A 24,641-nucleotide genomic window follows, 5' to 3' on the forward strand; every position below is an offset into this window, starting at 1 on the left:
GAACTACACACACAGACAGACACTCACACTTTCACACACAAATGAAAACACATGTCAGATTAGATCCTTAACGAGCAGATTAGCAGGGAGAGAGCTTGCAGGGGGGAGAAAGGGGGAACCTAGTCGACAATGTCACACACACACAGCTGCAATCACAGGATTTACAGGACACACTCGCTGATACACTCCAGATGCCCTCAAAGCAACACACACTCACACACTTATACATCAGAGGGCATCAGAGGGCATCCATCAGAGTAAACAGCTGGATTTAACGGTGACGATAAAGCTTCTTTTGAACTCTTTTTTTTTTTTTTTTTTTTTTTTTTTTACAAAGCTTCTGGCTGTTATCTAATCTTCTGTTCAACTTCAATATATCTGATACACAGTAACCACTAAAATGACAGATGGTAGTGAATAAATGTGTCATAAATTGCTGGATGGGTTGAATAAGTTTGGCGATTTTTATCCGAAGAGGTGTTTAAGTATAAGCATCGCCTTTAGGATTATATTTCATGGGGTGCTGGTTGGATATGGCTTCCTTTAAATCTTAAGAGGCTTTCAGGTTTCAGCTCGGCTTAAGTGATTATTCAGGTTTGTTTTGATACACAAGACTCTTCTCTGAAATGTTGTGTTGCAATCAAAGTTGAAATCTGCTGCTCTGTATTTTTGTACAAATGCAATATACAATCTCTTCATTTTTGCCCTTTACTTCTGGATTATTTGTTCCTGACAGCACATAAGAATCTACTTAAGACAGTTTTTCTGGATTGAAGTCCAGCCAGAGCAGCTTTCACACTTCAGCAAAGGTCTCAGGGAAAACGGGGTCTGGCCCAGCAGTTGGCTGTGGTGTAAAAATGCCCCTGTGTGAACTTTGAAACACCTCTAAAATAGGATTCCCAGACATGTCTTTAGAGAGAGAAAAGAATCCTTGTGATTTGTTTGTTAAATGCATAAAAATCAAAGCGGCCGCACTGCTCCTCATCACCAAACGTAACGACTTCACTCCTCGTGCTTCAGTTTCAAGCCGACTTCTGTGAAAACAAGGACAGGTCAGGCTCGGGATATGAGGGTTAGAGGTCAGTCAAGGGGTCAAACTGTGTTTTGACCCCCTTCAGGGAGGACGAGCAGCTTGAGAGGCTTTTAAATATGCGTAACAGGGAACCAGCCCTCAGTGCAGCCTGAGTGGCAGTTCAGTCGCGCGATGGACAACGGCCTTTTTCTTCTTTAGCTTGTAAAGGAATGTGTTGTATCTGTCTGGGTAGAAACATCCAGAGTGACCTCTGAATGAGACACGCAGGCAGAAGATACACATCTTGCGGGCAGATGATAAACAGACGGAAATGTGTGGGAGGCATAAGCAAAAACACACAGATATATGCACGAATTAAAAATTAGACCAATGCATGCATGTATGAATGAATGCATTCATTGTGTTGACCCAGCCCAGCTAACAGACACATTTGGGCCTAATCTGAGCTACGTGCTGCACTTACAGCTCATTTGCAGCCCAAAAGTGTTGAGCTACGTTTGACATGAACAACAGCAAATATTTTGTGAGCTACAGTGCTGTAACCTACCTGACATTTGGCCAATATAAGGTGAACCTGCGGCTGAGTTAAAGCAGCCAGACCAGAATCGATGCCACCATTCAAGTTCAAATGTGGCCCCAAAGAAAACCAGTGATTTCTCCCAACACTAGTTGCTACTATCTAGAAAAACTTTGAGAATAACTTGATTCTTTACTTTCATGTGAATAAACTTTAGTGCAGTGTGTCTGTGTCTTTCTTAGTTTAACTTTTGCATACATTGCAAAGCACAGTGAGTGGAGGTAGGTGACTCTGCATAATGAGCTGTAAGTAGTTTTGAATTAGACTGATGAATCAAGGAAACTCCCCAGGAAATGCTGCATTAGTCACCAGAGATATTTTATGCTGTTCTTTGCTAACATTTAGTATAGTGCACATTTATGTGAGCAATAACAGGCAGTTGCTGTGTTTAGATGAACAGATAAGACACGTCGGTTATAACTGCCGAACATTTTTATTATGGGAAATGGCGATTAGTGTTAATTGAATGAGGAGAATGTAGTTCTATTTGGCTCTTTGGAGAATGTGCATCAACTTTTTGGTTGTTGAATGATGAGAAATGTTTCAGCTTTCCAATTAGAACATGCTGTTGTTTTAAAAACTCTAATCCTATTGTTATTCATCTTGCTAAAGTGTTAGCGTGGAGCTCCAGAAACAGTAATCCTCAAATAACACGAGACTCATTTGGGTGTTTATGTTTTTATTACTGAAAAGCCAATTTTGCAAATGGGCTAATCTCCATATAACTTGGTTTATTTTCCAAATGTTAGTCATTAAGTCCCAACACCAGGAGGCAGTTCTGCTCGGTATCATCTTTCTGTCAGATTGAAGACTGTTTCGCAGCCTCTGAGTGTTTGCTCTTTATCTCTCTATCTGCCTCCATGTCTGTCTGTCAGCAAGCGTCCATCGCTGCACACTGAACAATCCCTGCTAGAGTTTCTATATTTGTGTCTGAATAGGGTTGGATAATTAATCTCACATGTTTTTGGAAACTAGAGAGGAGAATGTATAGCGGGGAAAGCCTCTCTGTGAATGCAAATGAACTTGTCGAGTGCTAACGCATGTCAAAGTGCAGTGGAAGTGACAGTGTGTTTATTGCTTTGACCCCGGATCACTTCAGAGAGGTGAGGATTGAGTGTCGGTTGACAAAGGGTCTTTTCCCTCCCAAATCTCTCAGGTACAAAGTGAGAAGTTTGGAGTTTTTCAGGATTCAGACTCAGAAACGCCCTGCTGTGTTTATTGAAGTCTAAAGTTACCCAGGCATACTCAGGATGTAGCAAATTTTAAGAAGCTGATTAAACTTTATCTCATTTTCTGCGCTCACAGGAAACACCTGGATTTTTATTACTTGTATAAAACATACAGGCTTTAGCTCATCTTTTTTTTTTCTCATAAAACAGAAGCACTTCGAGCAACGGAATAACTTTCCGACTCTCCAAAATGTCGACTCTGACGTTCGTTCTTTTCACCTTTTCCACATTAAACACAGACGAGTTTGCAGCAAATCTCATTTCATCCTTCTGGGTCCCTAAACAGTCTGTCTAAGAAAGCGGAGGGGAAAACGGTGTTCTCTTTCCCCTTTCTGCCGGATTAAGGCTTCCTAAATGAGAACAAATTCCACCTCCTCCTCGCCTCCGTTTTAATTTCCCAGAAGGATTGCGCTGCCGTGGCTTTGTATCTGCACGGCCGAGGTGAAGGATGAGGATATTCATACTTTGGCTGCTTGGCCCAATTTATTTTTTGGGCAAACTTCTTGTGACTGTTTAATCCTATTGGCTTACATTGGATTTGCTTTAATATGTTTTCTCAGTTTTTGAGATTCATCATCATACCTCAGTTACAGAGTCTCATGAACAATTTGTCATCTAGGACCAAATTTGCATGTAGGTTCAGGGTATTTGATTAGCAGCCATGGCCATTGATCATCTAAGTCTGTTAGATGTGAAATGACTCTTGTGTTGTGATAAGTGTGTCCTTAACTGCTGAATTTGAGAGTTAGGTCATTTTTTCTGATGCTATTCTTAATCTCAAGGCTGGCATAAGCTGCTGGGTCGGGTAGAAGTGATGAATTATGTGACACCACATATTTTACTTGTCACTGTAGACTTGCCAACCGCTTTCTCTAAACCCTTACATGCATAATCTTTGGACCATGTAAAAAAGGATATTCAAGAAGCAATGATACACGTTTATCAACACATCTGGTGAAGAACCAGCACAGTCTCACAGCCAGGCAATTTTCTCCTAGCTGGAGTCCTCTGCTGATGCACTGTAACACTGAGAGCAGCTTTTGTCCTGGTTAGCACAGCTTGGCATCACATTTTAACACCTTCAGCACCACTATAGCACCATCTTTCCATGTGCAGTTTTTCTATTGTAGAGTCAGTTAAAGAAGCCCCGTTAGGAAGCTTCGAGCTGAGCATTCATAGCCTAACCAGCTTAGTGACTGTCAAACTGAGGACATTGGGATTGACAAGTTGCTAGCCAATGAGCACTGCCTGGATAATCCTCATTTCTGACTCTAAAGACTTCTGACTCGACTCCAAAGTCTTCTATGCAACCAGAACTCTTTTGGCACCAAAGAAAGCGCTTCAACATTTGCTTCACTTATCACACCCAGAAAGTTCATCGTTTTCTATCAAATATCAGGTTCGAATGAAAGGAAACGGCGAAAACAAATGGGAGAAAAATCTGTCTCTTTGTCGATAGCTGACGACACCGCTATTCTGTCACGGTGAACGGATGGGAGTCGGGCGCAGACTGAAAGTCACAATTAAACAGTTCTTTATTCACAAAAATACCAGGTGCAGAATATATACAGGTGGGGAGAAGTTGGGGGTGCCAGGATCCACAGGTCCTCTCACACTCATATTCCAAACACAGTTCCACACGCTCCTTCCACACTCGCTCGCTCCGCTGGGGGGAAATCTTCACACAGCCACGCCAAACAACTCACGCTCAGGGTTCCAAAACGCAGGGTTAGAGGTTTACAAGAGACGGAGGTCACAACCAGGAAACAAACTCGCGAAGGAAAGCTTTTCTAATTTTCACAAAGCCGGGATTTTACACTAACGTGTCTAGCACAATCATTCAGCGACAAGAGACTCCAAGTCCCGGCCTTAAGATGTGGCATAGAAAGATTCAAGATCTTTCATTTATCACGTGCATAATTATACAAGTACAACACACAGTGAAATGTGTCCTGATACGCGCCTTGACTGTGCAAAAAGAGAGAGAAAACATTATATACAGTAAGTAAAGAGGACATTATGTGCAGGCAGTGAATGAATTATATACATTAAGATAATTAAATTAAATAAACAATCTGGAAATTTACAGTTCAAATTTGGGAAGCCAGAGGATCAGGCGTGATATGAGAACGTGATAACAACGAGTCTCGTCTTAGCCAGTTATGGTTGATTGGGGAGGGGGCATGTCCTGATTTAACACACGGATGGCCTGAGGGTGCCCAGATGGTGCCAAACCTTCTGCCTGATTGCAGAAGTTGGAACCGTTTATTGCTGGGGTGGAACGGGTCCTTCAATATCTGAGCTGCTCTGGACCAGCATCTCCTGGTGTGAATGTCCTGAAGCGGGGGAAGAGCAGTCCTGCAGCAGCGTTCTGCTGTACGGATCACTCTCTGAAGAGCTTTTTGTCCTTGACACAGCTGTTCCCATACCAGGATGTGATGTTCTGCGTGAGGATGCTCTCCACAGCGCCTGTATAGAAAGTCCTGAGGATCTCTGGTGAGACCCTGAACTTCCCTAGTTGTCGTAGGTGGTACAGGCGCTGCCTAGCCTTTTTTGGACTAACATGATAGATGCGTGTTTGGAAACAGGTGTGTGGGGAAGGCAGAGCGGCGAGAGAGAAAAACGTTAAAACAAACACATGTCGCCTTGTAGGGCTGACCGGGCAGACACAGGGACCATGACATATTCTTTTTGTTCTACTTACTGTCTTGCATATTTTGTCAGTTTTTCGAACAGAAGCATTAGCTTTGATCGTCCCGGGCATGCCTGGTGGATCAAGGCATTGACGCCAGAGCTCGAGCTTCTCTCTGTGACACTAATGGCTACTGAAAGATTACAGCGTTTGATGCACTGGGTTGAGAATACGTTGGAAGGCCAGTGGTTTGCATGCCTGAAAGGATTTGGTGGCATCTAACAGTCATGTTGCAGTTGTACCGAGTCAGTCTGTGACAGTGGGGCTGTTAAGGAATATATTGTGTCAGTTAGGGAGAACCCAATTTTTAAAAATGGACACGTGTGTTGTGAGTAATTGGATGGCATGAATGCAAGTGAGTATTTATGCAAAATACGTGAGCGTGAGTAGAAGAATGACTAAGAGTATTGTAAGGAGATGAGTTGAGCTGCAGCGAGTGAGTAAGACAGCGAGCAGGAGATGATGTCGATTTCTTGATGAACACGGAGGAGGTGATAAACGCAGAGGGATGGACTGGTGTGTGTTTGTGATGACAGGTGGCATCGTAGTGTGTTTTCTGCTCACGCGCTCAGACACTACACAAACGCACGCACACACATGTGCCATCTGTAGCCTCCCAGCAGAGCGACTGGTCAGGCTGAGTTTATCGGTTAAACACAGAAACCACTCATGTATTACAAAATCGGAACATTGTAGCCTTCAGCATCCCCCCGTGTGCGCGTGCGAGTGTGTGCGCATTACTCACAAGGACAAAAATGTCTTCACAGAGTCACACTGTGGGAGCTTGGCTTGCATTTAGGGACGAAAGCTGTTATCAATAAGGAAAGCCATTAAATTAGTTGACTCGGTTTATAGTTGAGGGTCAGACGTGTAATTTAGAGATTCGAGGTCAGTTTAAATCCTGGGAGAATGAGCGTAAGTCTGTTTTCTGAAGCAACAAAAACACTTGAGAAAACAATGTTTTAATGGACAGTTTTGAGTTTGTGTATTCAAGAAGCTTGTTATTGACAGATGTTCAGTGGTATGCACAAAATCCGAGAGAATTTGGGGACCACGTTAGAACATTTATGTCCTTCCTCACATATTATTTTTCCAGTCAAGCTTAGACAGCACTGTGTGGTGCCCCCATTGTTGAACCAACAGGGAAGTTCTTCAATTGGCCACTTAACCTCCTAGGACCTGGCGTCCACATATGTGGACGTCATATTTTGGGTTGTCTAGACCAAAATACTAAATTTTGCTCTACAAGGGCCTGATATCCATTTACGGGGACATTATACTGCCACTGTTCTATTGAAATTCTAAATGAATATCCTCATATGTGGCTCTTGGAAACAAAAAACAGGTTAAAAAAAATCTGGTAATTCTTTGTTTTTATATTCATTGGGTCCCAATATGTCCAAATATCAAAGAGAAATTAAAAATGTATGCCACGGAAGAGCTCGGGTCTTAGGAGGTTAAAGTTGGTTTTGCAAATCACACAATCCATTGACTCCCATGTTAAACTGTCCACAGCAGAAACAGTCATTCTCCTTGCTTGGTACAAAAACAATTTTAGCTTCCACAGTTTTGTTCTCACTCCATATGTTTTCTTAATGTACATGTCAATAGTTGAGCTGTATCAATAATTAATAGACTTATTTTTTTTATGATTAGGCGTGTAGCCTGTTTGTTAAGTGGTATTTGGTGGGCAAACGCACTCTCACTCTCAAAGTGTAACGTTTTACGCTAGGTGACAAATCGTCAGTATATTACGGTTCCGGCCACCCAACGTGTCCCTAAATTACGAGTTCAGAAAAATGAGGAACATGAGAACCGTTTGGAATGAATCTACATGTACGTTTATTTTACTTAAATCACTTTGGAAAACACTATCTAACACGATTGAGGTGGTGGTTAAGATTAGGGATAAGGTTAGGGCTGGAATAAATCTATTCGATTTCATCCACAGTCCGGCGTGTAGCATAGGAACGCGGAAGGTCACCTTTCGCGTTCTCGTGGAATGCCTTGGGACGTGACGAATCGTCAGTATATTACGCGTTGGGAGTGCATAACCTGTGCTAATTCAAGTCATACATCTGTATGTGATTTATATGAATGTGCAATATGAATATTACCAAATTATTTGAATTCTATGGTGGAGGAAACTATGGCTGCACCTTGCTAAACAAACTAGCATGCATTAGCTCATAATTTATTCACCTTCTTCAAGTATGCTGACTTTTGGCTCCATAAAGACAAAACAACATCAGCCAAAATGCTAAAATCAATGTGGAACTTCACAAACCAGTGAGCAACATCCATTATTTACACCTAGTTTAACTAGATACACCTAGGAAATGATGCACAGATCAAATGTAGCATTCAAGGTGTGTGCGCCATCGTTTCTGGCGTACAAAAGTCCTAAATGACTCATGAACAGGAAAAAGGATGTAACAGAAGAGAACTTCTGATGTAAAGGCTGCTGACAATTTTGCCTTGTATTCAGTGCAGTTCTTGTTTACAAAGGCAAAGGGAATTTGCATTGACGGATTTTCGGGTAATTATTCAGGATATACAGTTTGGCAGCTTTAGCTGCTTAATACATTAAAAGTAGATTTGTTTGGGTGTGAAAGAAAAAATGTTGCATTATGCAATTTTCTTTAGGCCCGTTGGACGATGATGCATGACAATACCTGTTAAATTTAGAGAATAGGGCATGATACCCTTTTAAAAACAGAGTACTGTCTTAGTGTTATCGACACAATGGCTCTCAGCCTGCTGCTGAGTCCAAAAATATTTTGCTGAGGTTGTTAAAAGGCTAATGAAGGAAATCACTGGATGAGACAGTGCATGAGATGGGTGCTGTCGGAGAAAAGTGGGCATGCCAAAAAGTTTATTACAGTACTTGATCAAACTTTACCACCTGAAAATGACTGAAAGAGAAGCTTTTGGAAGAACCTTTTAATGTCTGGAGAGGAAGGTGGAGCGCAGTGTTTGCACAGAGGGATCCAGACGAAAGGAAAGGGATCTGGTTAAAATAAAGGGATGTCAAAGAAGAAGGTGTGACGGCGCTCTGCAGAAACACTGAGTCATTCCCAGCTTCAGCTTCGCCTTGCAGGAGGTGAATGTAGCAACAGCTCAAAGTTCACTCTGTAAATGCTCCTGTGATATGTTCCAGATGTGCTGTAAGAAGTTAGCCACAGGGGTAATGCAATACAACGCAGCACCATGAGCATGTTAATGAGTTGTAATGCATTTGGAGAGCAGAACAAGGGTGCATGCTTACAATTCAGCACTCCAGTAGCTTGGGAAAGAGGTGAGAAGGAATTCGGGGCTGTGTGAAAAATTCCCATTCCATGTCTGGATCTTATTTATTTTAAGTGGTAATCTGCCACATCCTCATTTGTGTTAAATTTGGCAGCGCTGGGTGAACGAAATGGTCACTGTTCTCAACAGTTTTCTTTGCACTTACCGTAACAGAGATTACTTATCTGCGAGGGTGATACTGTGACACGTTTATTTGTTTTGCTTTAGCTGGTTTCTCAACTGAATGGAAATTATTTTTAATCAGTGAAATCGCATCTTTGTTTTCCCAGTTAGGCCTGTTAGAAATTTTGCTAGCCGCCCCGTTTCCATAGACTGTACAGAAAAAAATGCAAGTGCATGTTGTTATTGCACATAAATAACAGACATATGGGACTAGCATAGGCCAAGCTATCCATTTTAGCTGCTGCCTGTGCTGACACGCCCAGACTTTAATCTTTAACTAAATCCACACAGATGAGCTATAACAGCAGCTCACCCCCCATACGAGTGTTATAAAGGGAGAAATTAGCTACTTTGTACTAAACCTTTGTACCAAGCTGTAAACATGTTATTTTGTTGAAGTTGGGGATTTTAACAGAGGCACACATGAGAATTGTCTTAGAGCCTCTAGTGGCCACTGGAGTAACTGCAGTTTTTGACACCTCTGCATAATCGTTATTTTTCAGTTGCCCATTTCTCATCATTTAAAATATAGCGTTATTGTTACTGCTGTTAGGTTAAGACCACACGTTAGGTCTCAACTTTGTTCAGTTTTAAAGCCAAAAGGTGGAAAAACAAAGAAGGGGATGCCACACCGCGCTGCCACAAAGGGCCATAGGTCGGACTCAAACCCTACTGCACTCCGACCGTGTGGCATATGGTCACCTGCTCACCCAGCGAGCTGAACTGGCACTCACAGTCTCACCGCTTAGTCATTTTCTTTTGCAGTTAAGACTGTAGCGTCCTCGCCTTATAGATTTTGTCAGGTGGTTATATATGTAAGATGAATATCTGTAAAGACTTTCCAAATGAATTCATAAACTTTCAATAATCATAGTCTCCAAACATATTTAGAAACTTGAGAAAGTGCATCCAAAATAGAGATGCAGACCAGTTTAATCTTAACCTTCAGCTTCTTTCATCTTGTAACTTTTGCAATCAAATCAAACCGTAATTATAAAAGTGACAGACCTGGCTCCTTGGGGCACACTCCCTTAATTTTCTGAGGGGGAAAATTGCACAAGTATTAGCTTACACTGAATTTTGTTAAATTATGAGTTCTTTGTGCTATAGAGTGGACAAAAAAGTCGCACATTTCTTATGAAACTGTTTAATTCTTGAAGCTCCTGCGACTTTATTATCCACCTCTTCACCTTCCTCTGCTCTTCTTCTACTTGCTTATTAACCTTCACATGCACTTCCTGTTCTATACATGACGGTCAGTAAGTGCATCCATTAATTGCTTAAAATGTTAATTTAAACATCTGCTCTTGGGCCTCCAGATGGAATGCCAAGCATTTTTGCCCTTGAGCAAGGCATTTGCCACGGACAGCTGCATTTGGAGGGCATGAATAGCCGGTGTGGTTAATGAGTGATGTGAGGGGATGGAGAGGAGGCTGCAGGGCTGAAGACTGAGAGACTCTCCTTAACTAGAGTGTGAAGAGACAGACCCACTTCATTAAACGGGCTGTCTGTGCAAACACTCACTGCCTGCAGGACTGGCTGCAGTGACTGAGGGAGTGAGTATAGCCATCTGCATGCAGCCACACACACCAGACACACACAGTTTCTGTGCGCCTCGCTCTCCCTGTTATTTTATGAGCCTTTCTAGGGGAGGACAAGGGAGGGAGAGGTGGAGGAGCTGGGTGGAAGTTTGATGCTATGAATAAAAATGCCATCACCTACACATCACCGTCGGCACTAAGACTTTACAAGTGAGCACTTAAGTCCATTTCTCACCGGGCATGTAAAGTCGTCTGTGAACGCATGCAGAGCAAGACCAGAGACAAAAGGAAAATAAGTCAGAAAAGGAGAAAGAGCAGATTTTGTACACCCAAGGCGAACGTATCCCTGTTTAAACACAGAAAACCTCATCTGTCCCCTGAGCTGTCTGAGAGCTACTGTAAATTTCACAACATTAAAATTAAAAGCATTTATTTTTTTTTATAAAATGCTGCTGTCTTTTCATAATCATGTTTTTAGAGGTTTTTGCTGCCGTAATAGGCGTATTAGTTAAATAACTTGGGGCCTGTTAATTCACTGAGCTTAGAGAGTCTGCGTCTGGGCAGCTTTGGGCTTTGACTGTGTTTCTACTTTGCCTGCTGGTGTAAAATTCTGAATTTTGTGGCATTTCTTTGGCAACTGATCCTGTATGATTTCTTTACAAATATGTTATTGTTAGCTGGATGAAAGTACAAAGCCATTGTCCTTAAATGTTTGCAGATTTAAAGGTGTCCTGGGAGAGCCTGGTCTAAAATGAGCCTTTATTTTACCTTGTTATGCTGTGTCTCCTGTCTGTCTGTATTTCCACTTTTAACCATCTAATAAAGGCAAGAAAAGCTGTTTAATAAATCCAGTTTACACTGTTAGAAAATAAAATATCCAAATGGTATTTTTTTTATAATTTACTAAATGACTTTTGACCTTACCTATAATCACCGCTATGATTTGTAAGATTTGATCTAGAAACATCCTCACATCTGTGCACACTGATGCACAGGAGCTTTGTTTTTCCCTCACCGTAAAGACAAAGAGACCAAAAAACTTTAAATCAAGATGTCTGCATCAGATAGAGGAGAGAAAACAAAGCCCTGCTGTCAGACTCACGGGGAGACTCTTTGAAAACTACTACCTAACAAGCTCTCTGCCTGCACGCTAATGCTGTTAGCCATCAGGAAAATCATCAGTCAGCAGTCTGAGTCAAGCTAACCGTCTAGACGAGCTCCAGTCAAAACCCACCGATTAAGTTTCTGTGCGAAAGCCATAGGTGTGTTTATCGTTTCTGGTTCAAACGCATTAAACTGGTCATGGTTATCTGGGGAAGCTTGTTTTTGTTTTAAATATGCATCACTGTGGGGAAGAACTCTGATTTATGTGAGTCTTATCTACGAGCTTCTGACCAACAAGCTGCTAAAGGAATATTTTCATATTCGTTCCAGCTTCCTCAAGAAAACTTGTCTGATAGGTCAGAGGTCAAACTTTGCTTCAAAACAAAAACCCTAGAGCTCTTATGGATTTTCTGTCTTACTCAAGGACGGCACAGCCAATCACGTCCCACTTCTGCCGCTCTTTTATTTTACACATATCAGCTCCGATTCTTCTTATTCCAAATTGCCTCACTTGCTGCCTTGAAAGGATGAGGCTTTGTACATCATATATTACTGCTGTGCGAAATATTTGTAAAGCACTAATCAAAACAGCTACTAACGCTTTCAGACACTGTAGAAATAATAAGAGATACATGTCAAAACAAGGACATGAAGAGCAGAGTATAAAAAGGCCAACAAGTGAATAGTGAGTAATGATTTTTTTTTCTTTCACATCCTACATGTTCTGAGTGCCGATGCTGGAGGCAGTCTGAGCAGTATAGCTGATTTCCAGTGGGTTTTCCCGTCATAACAGCCAGACAGGAAATTTAACAGTGTTTCCCACACACTTAGATTGTGTTTGTGGCGTTTAGGATGAGGCCGACCTCTGTGTGCAGCATCCACACGCTCTTAAATTATTATTAAATCCCTTCTTTAAACAGGTTGTTTCCTTGAGTTCAGGATCTATTCCTAGAGAGAGAAACAAACTGACTTATAGATAATACAGATGCGATATAAACCTGATATAAACCATATAAACCTGTGAAATGAATAGTTAATTCCAAACTTTGCAGAAGAGCTTCATAATGTTTCTTTTTTTCTGATGTAAAGGAGGCCCGTCAAACCTTTGCAAACAAGAAATCCAGTGCACACAACATCACACAGCTTCCAGGTGCACAGAGATGCATGCATAATGATGATATTACAACTATAATAAAGTGCTGACAAAATGTGTAGATTAAACAACAATTTTGCAAGTAATAAAAAAGAAAAAAAAATTAAATAATACCATAAAATCTCCTCTGTCTCAGCCTGAGGCATTTCAGCAAACACTGGAGCTGGACCTCGACCCTAAAACACTCACTTTTTGGATTATCTGCTTTCTTAGGCAGTGAATTAATAATCATGGCGTAACTGTTTTCTAGCAAGCAAGGAAAAAATATTTTATTCAACAACGACAAAATCCAGTATTTTTGTGCACTATAGCTTACTCTAATCTGATCTGAAAGCAATCGATTTGATATGAATAGAAAATGTTTCATTTTCAAACCCTGTTTTGACGATGGGCTCGTCACATTTGGTGTATGTGGTCTTGAATCTGTTCAACCAGCTTGCATCTGAGCAGACAACCTGTGCAGCTTCTTCAGGCCCAGTTATTTATTTTAGCTCCTGCATAGCACAAAGAGATGATTATCATCACATACACACACTTACAAGTCTATTCATATAGCCAGACATCCACTTTTTACTCATTTCGACCCTTAAAAGTGTAGTTAAGGTGCTGAATAACATGAGTTGATGTGCAGAGTATTTCACAACATGGCCTTGGATAAACAAAAACACACGTATTACTGATTACACACTCACACACAGACTTGAGATGTTGTAAAGCGGACGATGGGTGGACAGAAGGGTGTCGGCTGGTAAAGGATGAGTCTGCAGCGGTGGTGGGAGGTCCACGCTGAGGGCAGAGACTGATGAAGTCTCTCGGTGCGCACGGTGGGATCCCTGCAGCCTCCCGGTGCTTCATCCTGCCATGTGTTCATATTCCTGTTATCTCTGCCTCTCTCTTTCTCTCTGTGGTGTCCCTCTGACTCCCAGACGGAGAAGCCTCATGTCCGATCTCATAGATTCTGTTCACGCTACAGTTTCCTGCATCTGATTCTCTTTTCATTTACCCACACATACTTGAGACAGAGCTGATGTTTTCTTATCATCGTGAAAAGAAACAACATGCGCATGAAGTCCAGTGACTATATGGATCGCAACGTGGGGTTAGATTTAAGCAAAGATCATTTTTATATGAATGTGCAGACGTTCTAGAGTCACACAAGTCTGATCCATACGCCGTTTTTGAGGTTGAGTTGTTTAATATCATACTGCCTTGTGAGCTGCCTGTTGTTGCACAGCCCATCCAGATACCGGCTCTAAATCTAGGCAAACAGTTACATTCCTCATTAATTACAATGCTGCATCAGAGCACATTATCCAGCTGAGACCGTTTAATCCTACAACAGTATTAGCTATAAGGACAAAAACCCCAAACATTTCAAACAAAGCCAGCCAGCTGAGGTGGTATTTGGGGAAACGCCTCGATTCAGTCGAAATCCAGAAGCTCAACAAAACATGTTTGAGAACGACAAATATGCTCTTCCTTTGTTGTGGTTTCACAGTATGGGCGTGTCCCCTCAGCTCCTCGAGCAGTTGGAATCAAAGTATTTATGAAAATGCATTCAAGAATAGATAAATCTGTCTCAGCAACACAAGGCAGGACCTGTTCTTGCATTGTGGGAGTTTTTATTTCTGTTCCTTTTAACAACAGGAATGCATTGAGTTACTATTGTGTGCCAAACAGCAAGGAGGGGAAGTGAAGACAAATTCACTTCCCCTCCTCATTAAATATTTGCAGTAAGCTGGAAGTCCCACCTATAATCAGTAAAATGCCTCAAATCACTAATAAGCAAATCAACAGGAACATAAAAATCATCCTCGGTCTCAACAATTCAAAGTCAAAGTCGCGCACAGCTGCTGTTTTGCAGGATCATAAATCTGAACGTGCATCTACTCTGATTCCCCCACAGGTACGACTATGTGGAAGTTTACAATGGCGGTGATGAGTCTTCGCCCATGTTGGGAAAGTTTTGCGGGAAAATCGCGCCATCTCCGATCATCTCCACCGGCGGCCAGCTCCTCATCAAGTTTGTCTCCGACTACGAGACCCACGGGGCGGGATTCTCTGTTCGCTATGAGGTCTTCAAGACAGGTGTGTAGTTTCAAACAGAACTGCTGTGATGTCCTTGCTTTATCTGCTCAGCAGCAGTAAAAGCATGAGCTGAATGGCTCTGCTGTTTTACATAAATCCATAAATGAATGTGCTGAATACGCCTGGTGAAAAATGGCCCCTTTAAATTCAAATGTAGTTTTAGATATCCAGGTGATTGTTCTGTTGCTCTTGGATCAGTTTTATATATCACCTTGTCATACATAATGGGAAAAAGTCTGAATTGAACACCATTTTAGCCATTTAACATATTATTTGGGCGGAAAAATGCAGGAGCAGATGACAAATTGAACAAAATCGCTATACCTGCCCTCTGTGACTGAAAGGCAAATACAGCCTATATTTTATGGTAGTTATGGTAGCCACTTATCGCAGTAATTTTGCAAACTTAGTCGAATTTTAAGCTCCATTGACGCAATCATATTATCTGAGATTGCATATAAAAAAGACTGCAATCATGTGACCTGTGTTTTTGCTAAAATCATCTTGACTACGAATTTATGCTTTTGGTAGATGAATGTAGCAAGTGAGGGACACAGTGACTTTTCAGTAACAATGTAGCCATGCCCTGTGGCATACCCTGCGTCTCCTCTGTTTTACTCTAAGTTAGTGTTGTCAGCGTTAATCTCGTTAAAATGACGTTAACGCCATAACGGCATTAACGCGGCAAATCTCCATTAGCGAGTTAGCACGGATTGCCCCGTAGGTGGGGCTGCACGGCGTCAACGTATTAGCGGGGTTAGCTTGTTAACGCATTAGCGCCGTCCAGCCCCACACACACGGCAATCCACGTGTGTGTGTAACTTGCAAATGGAGATTTACCGCATTGATTCGGTTATGGTGTTAACGTCATTTTAACAAGATAAACACTGATGGCACTACTCTAAATTTAACTATAATTTAGCAAATGAACATCAGATTGTATTTAATAGGATGTAAAACTAGCAACTCAGACCCTTAAACCCATTAGGAGAATATTTTTTTAACATTGTAAATTAAGTAATGCACTCAGGTTTTTTGTGTATCCACATTAGTAGCCATTAGTTACCCCCTGGTGGCCTTTAATAGAAATGCAGATTCGAGTAAGTTTTGCACTGGCTCCACTTTTCAGACCCAGAGGTTATTTTTATATAATCTATGGATTACTGAAAGGAAGTAAAACAGGAAGAAGTTGGTCAAGTAACCATAGCAACCACAAGTAACACAAAAAAGCTTCCCGGTTAAAGAAACATACTTGGAAGAGAAAATAAAAGTAAGCCATTATGAGCCCAACCTTGACCTAAACTTAAAACTGGGCAGGAAAGCACAGTGAGTGGAGTGACCTTTAAATGAAGTGATTTACCAAAGACTCTGGAAAAAACACTTTTTTTTAATAGTGGTGTCAACATGTTTGTGATACTTGCTTTGTAAAGTTGATGAATTATAAAATCAGGAAAGTCTATCCTTATTGTGATGATTGTGTAGATGCTTCATGTGTATTATTTTTGCAGTGAGTAAATAACAATTTGTATGTTAATGTAATCATGACAGTAACAGAGATAAGAAATGACCTGAAAATAATCAAAAGTATGGAAGTGCATCTATTATTAACACCAATAAGCATTAAAAGGCGTGCAACTTCACTAACCTGCTGCAGCGTCAACAGTCAATAAAACCTGGAATTCACTCCCCGCAAGAGGCTTTCTCTAAAATTAGGGTTTAACAATATTTTTGGGTTTGTCTGCCTGACAGCTGTAGCTGAACCTCTGGTACAGTGACCTCTATAGCTGCAGGCCAAACAAACTCAAAGACCCAGAATTCATTGGAGGAACACCAAGTCCCAGATGGACAGGATGCTAGCAGGATAGACCTACATAAACACTCCCTCTCAAGGAAGGAACCTTGCTCCCATGTCCTACATTTGTATCTGGTCTTTCCTCCAGGGTCCATTTGAGTAGCCGCCAAAATGACAAGTCTCCTGTGACCACTTCAATTTTCACCAGTGGGGACTGGAGATAAATCAGATAAAAAGGGAACATGTGTGAGATTCCCCTTCGTTTTTTGTTTGTACCCAAGAGAGCAATAACCATTCAGAAAATAACGGCATCCAGAAATAACAATCCCCAGGTGGATTTAAGTTAGCAAGTGCTCCATTGTACTGTGAAAAATGGATAGGCAAGTGCTCTTTTGTTCTTTAACGAGGTGCACGGCAGTACTATGAGGGGAGGTTAGAGGCCCAGCTCCAACTGAAGCTCCTCCAGGCTCTTCACTTGTCTCTTCTCTAAACTACAAAGTACGGCCCGACTCCTGACTCTGAAACTTTAAAAATATGCTCGTATCAACTTTAATTTCAGGGTACAAAGTGTAGCCGTGACTGATGAATGACAGGATGTCATTAGAGAGTCGGTGTAATAAATCTTTAAAAGTGGGTCAGCAAAGTATTAGCATGGAAGGAACACTGGTCCTGAGCATTTTTCTTTAAGGATCTTTTTAAAGATCCACAAAAAATTTGTGCTTTGATCTTAAATAAAGTGAAGATTAGGATTCGCAGGCTCTTATGAGCCGACTGCTTGAAGAACAGATACAACTTCTTATAATTTTATCTGAGATGGATGGTGGTAATGTTTTGGTTAAAAACAGGCTAGTTTTTAACACAGTAGCCGTGCGATGTCACCTATTCCTGCCTTTTGGCCGTTGCCCTCTTTTTTTTGTGAAACCAGGCATCGTGACTGAAAACAGCTTCTTGCTCATTTATTTTACACTAAAAGGCAATTTTCTTGTATTCATTCAATTAAATTTAATATTTATATAGGCTGTTATTATATATCACAACAACAGTCACCTCAAGGCACGTTATATTGCATGGTAAAGACCCTGCAATAACACAGCTGCATAATAATACAGTTGGCGACAGTGGGAAGGAAAACCTCTGGCAGAACCAGGAGCAAGGGAGGAAGAATATTAAATAAGACTTAAAACTAATGAGAGAGGCTATAAACTCATTAGGTCATAATTAGGTCTTATTATGAGGCCATAAATCAAGTGAGAAGTCGAAACCGTCTCATAGGCTTCTTTTTTTGTTCCTTACTGACCATTAGAATGAACGCTGGGTTTAGCTAAACTTTGTAACTAATAACCCCAAATATATATGCAATTTAATTAAACAGACCCTTTAAAAATGGTTTGAAAAGTCTTGCACTTTGCACTGGAAACAGCTGCAGAGACGTTTCACCACAAGGTCTATTTAGTATTTCTTCTGCGGGTGATTGATCTTAATCATCACCGCTCTTCATCGCTAGGTTTTCATGGAACTGTGCCAAGAGTTTAATTTAGACAAATCATAAATCACTACCAGAAAACTGTTTGCCATCGTTAAAGAACGTGATCAGAATCTTCTCAGCAGCTACTAAACGCACCTTGCAGTGAGTATCTGAAAGATCGTTTTTCAAAGTAAAATTGCTCCGATTTTTCTCATATTACTGTTACGTGTCGATTAAAAAAATGAGGGTTTAACTGTGTGATGTATGAAGCGAATGAAGCGTAGTTGTCAGATCTGTGAGTGTTGCCATGCTGCTGTTGTCCCACCTTTTAACTGTCAGTGAAACTGTTGTTGTTGTTGAACGCGTCCAGCTGCCATGTCTCGTCTGCAAGCTACTGTTCAGCACCAAGACGAATGCTTCAGAACAAGCTGTTTCAATGTGCTCACACCCATTTTTATGTTATTGCACAGCCTGCACATGCACGTGTTAACATCTTATATTGCTTTTTTTGCTTCTGCGTGTGTGAAAATCAGTCTTTGTTGGTAACGCGGTGCATTCATTTGGTTTCCTTTGTGCGTATGAAACAGACAGGTGTGTGGGACCCCAGGCTCATTTAGCTAATGGGCTGTTTGTCCTTGGAGGCAACAGGGGTGACCTGCAGATGAGATGGATGCTCTGGCATAGAAGAGGGCCTGTGAAACTAGGGCACAATACGCGTGTGGGTGGGAGCATGTGTTTGTGTGTGTGTGGGTGTGCTGGCCTCAATATGGGTCCTCTACCTCCTAACAAGTTAAAAACAGCACTTGTACTCACTCAGGTAATCCCCCTGCCATGTCGCTGCCTGGCTCCTCACCACATTTAAAATCCATTACAGTCAGAGCAGCATATTGTGACTCACTGCTAAATGGAGCCACTGCTCTGAGCAATGCTCTTCTTTGTCTTCAATGCACGATTATCTCTGTCTGTTTTTGTCCTTTGAGCGCAGATCTTTTCAGATCTGTGCACCCTAAAGTATCAGAGGGACTAGATTAGGCAAAGGTTTTGGATATTATATGTAATGTAAGATTTTTTTTTTCTCGCTGTTGTTATGTGCACTTTTTTATCCTCACACAATAAAATATGTGAGGATAAAAAAGGAAAAGTGACGGAGATGACGAGGTCTCTTTGGAAGCACTGCTCCTGTTGCATTTGAATTACTCCCTGTTATAAACATTGACCAGTAGCCAGTATTAAGTGTTCTGTGTTAAAACCTTTCAACCCAAGGTTCATTTTGAGAAAGTGGATGGGGTTTGAATGAGAGAAAATTTGAGAACAAGCTGCTGTGGTCAAAAAAATATTTTTAATGCACTCTGAGCAGCTGACACACAAAGTTCAGGTCGTTTGCACCACATGTTCTTCCTCAGATGCCTCGGGATGTTGCAGTCTCATCCTGGGGGAAGAATTCATGGTGCACAACCTCATGACTGATTGAAAAAGCGACACTCATGACCTTATGTGCCACCTTCAGACTGCAGGTTCTCTCTCAAGCCATCTCTCAGCACCGGTGGTGATCCTGAAAGTTGCTTCAGTTTGACGCTGAAGTTGTTGTTTGCCGTCCTTGTTGGAATCACATGTTTTAGGGGATTTTCATTATGTGTTTTAGTTGCAGGAAGGTTGGAAATGGTGCAGAATTATTGACTATTTTAAATCAGCTGTGCTACTCGTATCCATGAGCTTTTTTCAGGCGTTTTTCTACAAGAGTGAAGACTAACAAGATTAACTAACAAGCTAACGAGCTGTTTGGTTCCATTTGTAGTCCAAAGCCTTAACCATACCTTCAAAAACTTCAATTCTATCATGTTAATCTCAGTTTCTCTTTTATATTTAATAGAGATGGACCGATCCGATATTACGAATCGGTATCGGTCCGATACTGACCTAAATTACTGGATCGGATATCGGAGAAAAATAAAAAATCTAATCCATTAAATATCACGAAAGCACCTCACAAAACTTGCAACACGCCGTAACTCACCTCAGAACGTTAGCACGTCGGAGCAGTATGCATCACGTGATAGAGCGGCTGTGGCATGCAGGACCTGTCGGTGGTCTGGATAGCATGTGGAGCTTCGCTAGCAACCCGGCATTTCATCTCCGACAAAGTTATCCCCGAGAGAAGTAAAGCAAGTGTGTAAGTCCATCTCTGAATGTTTGTAAAGCATTCCTGCGTTAAGCTTAACAAGCGACTGCCTCTTCTTGCTGCTACTTCAATCATGAAACTGCTTAATGATCAGCTGATCGGCTTTTCTGTCGCGAGTCCGTGTCTCTTGTTTGTTTTTGCACCAGAAAGAGGAAACCAGCGGATAAACAACAGCAGCACGTTTAAGCTTGATCAGCTGTTGTTAGAATTTATTTAATATTACTTTCTACACCAGGATCTTTTTCTACGTAGCTGACGCTGGTAACTGTGCAGGGGCGGATCTAGCAAAGTTTAGCCAGGGGGGCCGATAGGGCATTAACAGGGAAAAGGGGGCACAAAGACATACTTTTCTTTCTTATTCTCATTTAAAATGTCAAGCTTTTAATAAATAATTATCCGAATCTTACACCCAAAGTTTTAATTTGATGTAAAATGAATAGAAGTCAATTACTGTATATAGTGACTATTAAGTCTAATATATATACCCTAGTAAGCTATAGTACTTTTTCCTTTGGGAAGGTACCATCTGTGCAGTCTGCAATTTTGTTGAAGAAAGATGTTGAATCTATTTACTATTTCTTGAAAAATAATTGATTTCTGTGCATTTTTTCCACACTGCATCAAATTAAGGTTGATTACGTCGATTAAGCATCATGAGGTGGAGCGTGAGGGGTGGTTCCCTATTTTTTATTTATTTATTTTTGTTGTTGCTGGGAGTTGGAACCCTATTACTTAGGTTGCTTAATATTTATGCTAAGTACTCTTTAAAATACCAGAATAGGGAGGATGGTGTAGGTTTAAGTTTATTAGATTGATCAGTATTGCTGAACTATGAAATATATATTTTTTGCATACAGGTATAACAGAATAGCTTTAGTGTAGTTGTTGTTTTAAACTTGAGTATGAACTTATACAAAATGCAGCAAGATATTTTAAAAAAACTGTTTTGTTGATTAAAAAACACTGTATCGGATTCATATCGGTATCGGCAGATATCCAAATTTATGATATCGGAATCGGTATCGGACATAAAAAAGTGGTATCGTGCCATCTCTAATATTTAAGCAGTATTTGCATTTGAATTAAGAAAAGCATATGAAGTCTGTAAAAACAGGGGAGCATTAGCTGTTTGTCTGAACACCATGAATGGCATGTTTTTCTTTTCTTGCAAAAAAGTCCTTGTGGGTGTTCTCCGAATGACTGATTTTATCTGGATAAAAGGCAGCAGTGATGCAGTGTTGCTATATCATCATAAAAACATTCGTGTGCAATCTGCAATGTGGGAATTTCACACAGGAAACTGAGGTTCCCTTTTTTTAACCGACATCAGCGTTATTTTCTTGCACCCATGACCACCGGAGCTACTCAACATTATTAAATGTGACTTTTTTTTAAGCCAAGCAAATTAAATGAAAATAAAACACTGGGTTTTAGTATTTTCCCTTTATATGAGAGACTTTTTGCTAGATTTGACATATGTCTCCACTTACCTTTGCCTAATTCTGTGTATCAGTCTGTGGCTTCGTCCCTCATCTCCAGCCCTCTTTCCCCCCTGTCATTAGTACAAGAAAATCCCTAAACACTGCCACAAAAAGCACCAACCCTCATTCAGATGACATGTTCTGTTTGGCTTTAAAGATGGCACTAATGAGTGCTGGGCTGTAAAGCTCAGTCGCATCCGTCTTTTGTAACCATAACCATAACTCCACCCTCTGCAGACCGCACAGTGCATTTCATTTAGAAATGATAGCCAAGTGAGGCCTCTTCAGTGTCCTGGAACTATATTTGTCCCAACTCTCCTGTTTCACTACAGCTTTTTCAAACCAGAAACACATGTTTGTCTTTGTGGTTTGGTAGACAAGAGGGGGGCCGATTTCTTTCCTCTCTCTCTTTCTGATGTGACCTCAAGCCGCAGCTGATTGAAGGGTCATTGATTGAAAAGAAGATGAAAGTAAGAAGAAGATGGATGGACAGAGGATGGATAAATGGGAAACGAGAGCACCATGTTGTTAAAGGAAAGAATGCACTCGTGTCAGTAACGTAGCACAGTAACACATATGCTTTTCACCAAAACATTGTTAAATATGGAAATATACACATACTGAAGGGTGCAAGGGTTTTTGTCTTTTTTTGGTCTATTTGATTGTTTGTTTAAGCTGGGATTTTTCTCATTTTCAAGACATAATAGTCCAAGTTACAACATCCAGAACTGAAAAATACAAAAAACAAACAAACATTGAAGTACCAAAAACTGTAGTTCCTCAAGTGGCCACTTGAGGCTGCTTCCATGTCTGTGCAAGTAGACAACCATATATATATATATATATATATATATATATATTGGGGGTTTTTTGGTCTCCCTAGCCTATTTCTGCCTCCACAATAAAAGCACGGTGGGTGAAAAATTAGAGGCATGCCCATTTTAACTGACAGCACCATCTACAGGGCCTCGCACCCACTGAAATGATCTGACACATAATTTGATTCACTCTGTAATGCAGCCCATCCAAAAGGTTTGTGCTCTACTGTTTAATTAGTCCTTTACTAATGCACCCATACAGTTTAACAATGGCGCTTGCTAATCAAGCTCGCTAACCTCAGCTGATAACTTCACCCTCTCATGTAAAAAAGACAAAAAAAAAAACAAATTGATGATGTCATAGTCATAGGGACTATGCCCATCTTTTATATACAGTCTATGGTTAAGTCATATTTATTCAAACGGGTACAGCTTTCGAATTTGTTTGGTTGTAAATTTGATTTTTTAACATAAGGAAATCTTAAACTCAAAGAGCACAACAATGCACAGAGGCAGAGGAGGAGAGGTGAAAAGAGGCTTGTAAACAAAAAGGCTGGTGGTAATGGGGAAGTACAGGACTATAAATACTCTGAGAACTCACTGACTAATAAAACAGAAGTGAAATAAGTCAGGTTGTGGAAAACCATCTTAAAGGCAGGAAATACAACAAAGGCATGCAGTAACAGAACAAAACACACTAACATAGGTGAACATAGGGAAGCGGTGAGAAGAAAAGATGGGGCGGCAGGGAAAAGTAAAAGAAAAGCAACACAAAAACACCAGAAAAATAATCACAGGCATTGCAAACCATGGCAATTAAAAATAACCCACATTGATTGATGAACAAACAAGTTGCATTATTCATTTTTATCTTCATTAAATCAGATTAATTTCTGTCCTTGATCGACATACCGCAGCACAGATTTCTCAACCTAGATTTGAGAAACCCATCTGCACATTTCACACAGACACACACATAACTCATGCGCACACACACACAGTCCAAAGTGTGCCAGCTGAGCAGGAGTGAAGCCTCCCTCATCCCTCGCCGCCCATCTTTCCTCATCATTTATCATGTCGGCCTTTTAATGACACCACCTGTGTCAACAGCGAGGGGACCACTTCAGTGTGTGCGTGCCTCTCCTTGTGTTTCTATCAGTGTGTGGATTTGCGTTTGCAGGCATGCTCAGATAACATGCAGGTCACATCTGGACTGGCAACACGAGAAGCCCCCCGCGCCGCAACACACTCACGCTAACACACACGCACACTTTGTTCCTGCCTCCGAGCAACGCTTGACCCGCGTCCACGCCTCGTGTCCTCCTGTCTCGCTCGGAGATCAGTCACTGTCTCGTAACCTCGCTCATGTCACTTTGCAACAAGCAAGGTGTGAACCGCCCCGCCGCGTTGACCGATGCAAGCCGACGCAGAGATTTTACATGAGCAGTGTAAACATTGCGGATGTGACTGTGGAGAAAACAGCTTGTGTACAAAAGATGGCACTGACATAACAGCTGCCAAGCTGGCCCGCTGGTCTGTTTGGATGAGCCTTGTGTCACGTGTTATTACTTTGAACTGGGTCGTCTGTGTTAAAAAAAGGTTTGTCTAGATAATGTGAAGATCTAACAGCGCATGTGATGTTTTCATGCAACTGTTGTGGGTCAGACTCTGAGGCTTCATTGTCCAGTGGACAAGAATCATACTTTCTAAAAACATTTTCCAGGAATTTAATTTGTAGTCAAAGCTTTGCTCAAACCAAATGTTTCTATTTTCCCTTTAGCTCGTAACATTTTTCATCCTTCTAGACTATTTTGGTCGGTGTTAGCCAGTTTTGTTCTCACTTTATATATAGTAACTGCAAAGACAGCTAAGTTAACTAAGAATAAATATAAGGACTTTAACTATTAATTAAAGCTTATTACCAGGAACTTATTGTAAAGCGTTGCTCTTTCTTAAAACCTCTTTGTCTAAATGTCAATACTCAATATATTTATGTACTGTACGTGATTTGTGCTAGA

The 24,641-nt window shown here is 41.0% G+C and overlaps 1 protein-coding gene across 2 annotated transcripts in view; it reads left to right on the top strand.

Moving 5' to 3' along the window:
• LOC101465901 (neuropilin-1a) overlaps window positions 1-24,641 on the top strand; it is a 104,393-nt gene that overhangs the window by 24,500 nt on the left and 55,252 nt on the right. For both annotated transcript variants that reach the window (XM_076876301.1, XM_004565545.5), the window contains exon 3: window positions 14,707-14,888. In XM_076876301.1, the coding sequence (XP_076732416.1) occupies window positions 14,707-14,888 (182 nt within the window). The remainder of the gene's footprint in view (window positions 1-14,706; window positions 14,889-24,641) is intronic.

The sequence above is a fragment of the Maylandia zebra genome, linkage group LG18 (assembly GCF_041146795.1).
Source record: "Maylandia zebra isolate NMK-2024a linkage group LG18, Mzebra_GT3a, whole genome shotgun sequence".
NCBI classification, from domain to species: Eukaryota; Metazoa; Chordata; class Actinopteri; order Cichliformes; family Cichlidae; genus Maylandia; species Maylandia zebra.